This window comes from Priapulus caudatus, unplaced genomic scaffold (assembly GCF_000485595.1).
Source record: "Priapulus caudatus unplaced genomic scaffold, Priapulus_caudatus-5.0.1 Scaffold1454, whole genome shotgun sequence".
Lineage (NCBI taxonomy): Eukaryota > Metazoa > Priapulida > Priapulimorpha > Priapulimorphida > Priapulidae > Priapulus > Priapulus caudatus.
This window is the reverse complement of record NW_014578515.1, coordinates 20,508-26,036: the sequence shown is the minus strand read 5'-3', so window position 1 is coordinate 26,036 and position 5,529 is coordinate 20,508. Positions and strand designations below refer to the sequence as shown.

Genomic DNA, 5,529 nt, shown 5'->3' with positions numbered 1-5,529 from the left:
GACATTAGCTGAAAAATACGGTAATTCCGCGAAGCCGTGCTCCAGAAGGAACTAGTCAGTATCGCAGAATTTTCAGGGAGTCACACGGAGTCCGACAGTAAATCAGGGAGTATTTGACTCCGGACTCCCGTAAATTTCGCACCCTGCCTATATATAACTCACTGCAACACGAACCTGACATATTATATATTAGCAACACACACACACACACACACACACAAACACCCGATATAAGAGTAAACTAGACAGAGGGCACTCACGGAGAGTGCATACCTCCGCGAGCATGTAACATGTATGTGCTCGCTGGTGGCGGCTGCTGACTGACTCGCCTGCTGCTGACTCGCCGCTCACTGGTGGCTGCTGCTGACTCGCCACTCGCTGACTCGACGCGCTATCGATCGCGCTGGCTGACTCGCCGCTCACTGGTGGCTGCTGCTGACTCGCCACTCGCTGACTCGACGCGCTATCGATTACGCGGTGGCTACACACACACACACACACCCGTGCGAGCGATTGCATGACCTCCGTTTGCACGGAGGTAATAACATCACATCATATACTCTACTAATAATAACATCACACACATCATTCAATCTCACGTCATCGTCGCATTCCACGACTTCACGGCTCAAAAATTGTTCCAAGACACGTGCGACGGACGCATGGCAGAACTTTCCGCGAGTGTGCGTTCTCGTTAGACGTGCAATTAAGATTAATTAAGATTAATTACGTTAATTAGTATTAATTAGTAACAATTAAAGTTCATTAAGATTAATTAGTGCTAATTAAGATTAAGAATAGACGCTCGCTACCTGACTCTGCGTGTCTGGCTTGTTGGGATTCGCCTCCGAGGCGGCCGCAAACTTTTTCGGCGCCTTCGAACGCTCGCTTGTTTTCGACCTGTGACTAGACTTGCTGCTCTTGCTTACGGAGACGCCGGTGGAGGTGGAGGAGGCCGCGGAGGAGGAGGAGCTGGGAGAGAAGTCCTCATCGTAGTTCTGGTCATCGGGCAGCTCTGGAAACGACGCGCGACGTGAGAGAGCGAGAGAGAGGGGGAGGGAGGGGGAGAGATAGAGGGCGAGAGGGGGGCGAGAAGAGAGAGAGCGAGAGAGAGAGAGAGAGAGTTCAGTATGAGTAAGATCCATTCCAGCTAACTCTCATGTCGCTGTCTCTCTCTCTGTTCCTTTTCTCGCTCTCTCTCTCTCTCTCTCTCTCTCTCTCGCTCGCTATCCTTCTTGTCCTCACTCTCTCTCTCTCTCGCTCTCTCTCCCAGTCTCCTCATTTCTCTCTCCCTCTCTCTCTGTTTCTCTTCACCTTGCCTTCTGTCTCTCCACCCACCAGCTCACAACCCATGTGCACCACTATTCCTCTCCCCCCCCCCTCTCTGAGTCTCTCCCCCCCCTCTCTCTCTCTCCTCCCCCCTCTCTCTCTCCCTCTGCTCTCTCTCCCCTCTCACTCCCCCCTACTTTCTGCCCCCCCCTCTCTCTCCTCTCTCTCTCTCCTCTCCCTCTCTCTTCTCGTGCCTCTCTCTCATCTCTCTCCCCCCTCTCGCTGCTCTCTCTCTCTCGCCTCTCTCGTGCTCTCTCTCTCTCCCCCCCTTCTGCTTCCTCTCCCTCAATCTCTGCGCACCACTCTCTCTCTCTCTCTCTCCCCTCTCACTCTCTCTCCCCCCCCTCTCTCTCTGCGTGCTCTCTCTTCTCTCTTCTCCCCCTCTCTCTCTTCTCTCTCTCCCCCCTCTCCCTCTCTCTCTCTCGTGCTCTCTCTCTCTCTCTCTCTCGCGCTCTCTCTCTCTCTCCCGCTCTCTCTCTCTCCCCCTCTCTCTCTCCCAACATAGAGAGAATGAGTACGCAGTCACTCCTAATAGTGAGAAAATACTAAGAGTAAATAACATCACATCATAAACTTTACTAATAAATAACATCACATAGCGGCATCATTCAATCTGACGTCATCGTCGCATCCCGCGACTTTCACGGCTCAGCTATGATGAATAATATATAAGCTCAGGCCATAATAAAAATATTGTTTGTTTTCCCTCACCCGACCGACCCGCCAAAAAGGGCCCGCCGCGAAAAAAATTATTGAACTTTTTTTTTAAACAAATTGTATCACTGTACATAAATCTGTAGGCAATACATTATATGTACCAAGCAAAACGAACATTCAACATAAAAGGTATCTCCACACAAGCACACCTGAGCATATGTAGACACCATGCTGAATTTGTAACAAGTGCTGCAGAGCGACAGCGCTCACCTGACGGCAGGTGTTCTGATGCTAAACTCACTGGCAAACGAATCAAGAGCACCCTCCCATCGCCGCGTTGTCTCTCTCATTCTTTCTCTTTCGCTCTCTCGCTCTTGCTCTCTCTTCCCTTCGGGCTCTCTCTCTCCCTCTCTCTCTCGCTCGATCACACTCTCTCTCTCTCTCATTCTTTCTCTTTCGCTCTCTCGCTCTTGCTCTCTCTTCCCTTCGGGCTCTCTCTCCCTCTCTCTCTCCCTCGATCACACTCTCTCTCTCTCTCTCCCTCTCTCTCTCGCTCGATCACTCTCTCTCTCTCTCTCTTGCTCTCTCTTCCCTTCACGCTCTCTCTCTCGCTCGCTCACACTCACTCTCCCTCGTTGTCTCCCTCTTTCTCATTCTCTTCTGCATTTCCTCCCTATACCTTAAGTTAAGGAGGGAATGTTCCCTTCTTTTACACCTCTTGACCTTTGACCCCCCAGCTTCGACATCCCAACTCGTTTTGACGATCCCCCCAACGTCCCGAATATCGTGACCGTACGTCGTGCGGTTAAGATTTGTGCCCAACTGTTGACGGACGGACGGACGGACGATCATGCGATTCTACAAGCTGCATCTGACTATGTCAGATGAGCTAAAAAGACCACCTAAAAAAAGCCTACTTACCTACCCAAACTTTTCAGCCTGGGTCGGGTGAGATAAAAACAAATTTTTTTTTAATTGTGGCCTCGGTAATAAACGCTACTGCGCCGCTCGCACGCATACCGAAGCCGAGCTCCTTGATTCGCTTATTGATCTTCTCCAGTTCCTTCCAGTCTCGTTCCTCCGTCGCCTTCTTTGGGTTGGGATCTGCAGCGAACAAAGACAGAACAACGATGAGCACATGGGTGAGCAAACACGAGGATACCAGTGTTCGAAATAAGGGCTATCCGTTTGTCCTCACTTGTCCATTTCCATGGAGGACAAGTAGACATGTCCAGTAGCTAGTCCGCTGGACAAGCAGCTTTTTAGAGCAACCTTTTAGAATTTAGAGCAATTTCTCTTCTTTATGTTCTTTCAATTTTGGTGCCTGATTTAAACTGTTAGTGAACTGTATTAAAATAATATTACAAAGTAAAGTAGTGGGTCTAAAATTTAATTTGATTGAATGTATTACACATTTACTATATTTCTATGTTATTAATCAAGACAAGCAAAAATTTTGCAGGACAAGCAAAAATATCTTGTTGCTTGTCCGTCGGACAAGCAAAATGTTTCCCTTATTTCTAAACTGGATACGCGCACGACGCAGACACGCGTGGACCGTCGGTGGCAGGATGAGAAGCAAAGCAAAGCATTTCGTTGAGACGACACGGTTCGATTACAATTCACATTTACGCGCAATAAGCATCCGATCATCACATCTTCAGGGATGAGATTGGATAATTTAATTTTCAGCTGAAATTTTAATTAGCAAACAGAGGAGCGAGCAATGCGAGGACCGTAGGTCATTGCCATGCTAGGGGGGTCCGGGGGCATGCTCCCCCGTAATTTTTTTAAAAGAATGGTGCAATTTGGTGCATTCTAAGCTATTCTGAACAAATTATAGGAGACTCTTGAATCACCTTTTCAAGTTGTCAAAAGGAACAAACGAACTATAATAGGAAATCAGGGGGCTGAAAATAGGGCAAGTTTTTTTTATTAAATGTCTAGAGTCTCTAGACATAATGATATTTTTATGTTTCCACCCGTCGCTTGCATTGTTTTACTCAGACATAAGCTGCCTTGCTGCGACCAGATTTGAATGAAAAAAACACAATGCGAATGGAACAATCAGTGCATAGTCATGCACACAACATGCACGCAGCAACATGTATGCGAATGGAACAATCAGTGCATAGTCATGCACACAACATGCACGCAGCAACATGTAAACCCGGCCCCCAGGCCAGGCATGGTCGTTACGTGATCAGCTACCTCAAATGTCTGCCCCTCTACTGCAGCCTGTGAACGAGGATTTTCTTTTCTGGCACGCAAAAACAGATACACAGTATACTTCGCTGTCAGCCTACTGTCTATACTCTACAGTCTGCTGCTACGGTGCTGTTGAGGGTATATAATTTAAATTGTTACATTGTTACCCCCTCCCAATTTTCTCAACGAATTTAGATGTTTCACAAAATCGACCCCTGGGACTTTCAAATCCGCGGAAGAATCTCATCCCTGCATCTTATAGATTCACGTTTAATTAGTACTACAACTGCTGCTGCTGTTGCTGCGGCTGCTACAGCCACTAGAATAACGAAAAAATAATAATAACAACTAATCCGCATGGTCTTAATAATATGATCAATAACATCTACTCAGTAACCTAATCGTATATCAATAATATAAAATCAATAATGTTATCAATAACATCTATTTAATAACCTAATCATACATCAATAATATATCAATAAGAATGAACGTAGCAATACTGAATCAACTCGACGCAATAACAATCGCCCGTACTGTGGCTCAGCAGATTTACAAACTTTTCGAATTGAAATAACCTGTAAGCACTTCACAAAGCAAAAGATCTTCATATTTTTATAGTTGATGACCACCAGCGACTGTATATACTGACCAACGGGAGGGTCTGATACAGAGAAGTCTGAGCGGGAGGGTCCGATTTCGAGATGTATGAATGGGAGGGTCTGATTTCGAGTCGTAAATAACCTGTAAGCACTTCACGAAGCAAACGGTCTTTATATTTTTTAAGTTGATGACCAGCAGCGGCCGTATCTACTGACCGTCGGTAGGGTCCGAAGGAGGAGCCTTTCCGAGAGGAGGAAGGTCTCCGAGGGAGGAGTGGGAGCTGTCCGTCTTCTTCTTCTTCTTCTGTGCGTCGGACTTTTCCTTGCTGCAAGAAGAAGAGAAATGGCAACCATGATGACGGCTAGTTCGGATAGACTTCAGAAAAATGATACAAGTGCCGCAGAGCGACTGGGCTCATCTGAGGTCTGTTGCTACGATTATAAACGTAACATTTCAGTCGTGCGTAGTGACACCTTTGTTAGGCGCAGATATACAGATATGCAGTTGCGTACACATCATTTCAGCAAACATTTTGTTTATTGAAGAGAGAGAGAGAGCGAGAGAGAGAAAGAGAGAGAGAAAAGAGAGCAGAGAGAGAAGAGAGAGAGAGAGAGCAGAGAGAGACGACGGCGTTGGAGAGAGTCAGTCAGACTAAATATGTTATAACAAATAACACCCACGCGGCCGCGCTACTGTATCAGTTACTAACTCGATTAAAATGTACAGTCTGCA

The 5,529-nt window shown here is 46.8% G+C and overlaps 1 protein-coding gene across 1 annotated transcript in view; it reads right to left on the bottom strand.

Moving 5' to 3' along the window:
- The window catches only part of LOC106816687 (FGFR1 oncogene partner-like), a gene marked incomplete at its 5' end in the record, with an annotated part of 23,295 nt that overhangs the window by 6,093 nt on the left and 11,673 nt on the right, over positions 1-5,529 (bottom strand). Inside the window, 3 exons of the mRNA XM_014821308.1 lie at positions 813-1,015; positions 3,007-3,090; positions 5,013-5,122. Of these exons, the coding sequence (XP_014676794.1) occupies positions 813-1,015; positions 3,007-3,090; positions 5,013-5,122 (397 nt within the window). The remainder of the gene's footprint in view (positions 1-812; positions 1,016-3,006; positions 3,091-5,012; positions 5,123-5,529) is intronic.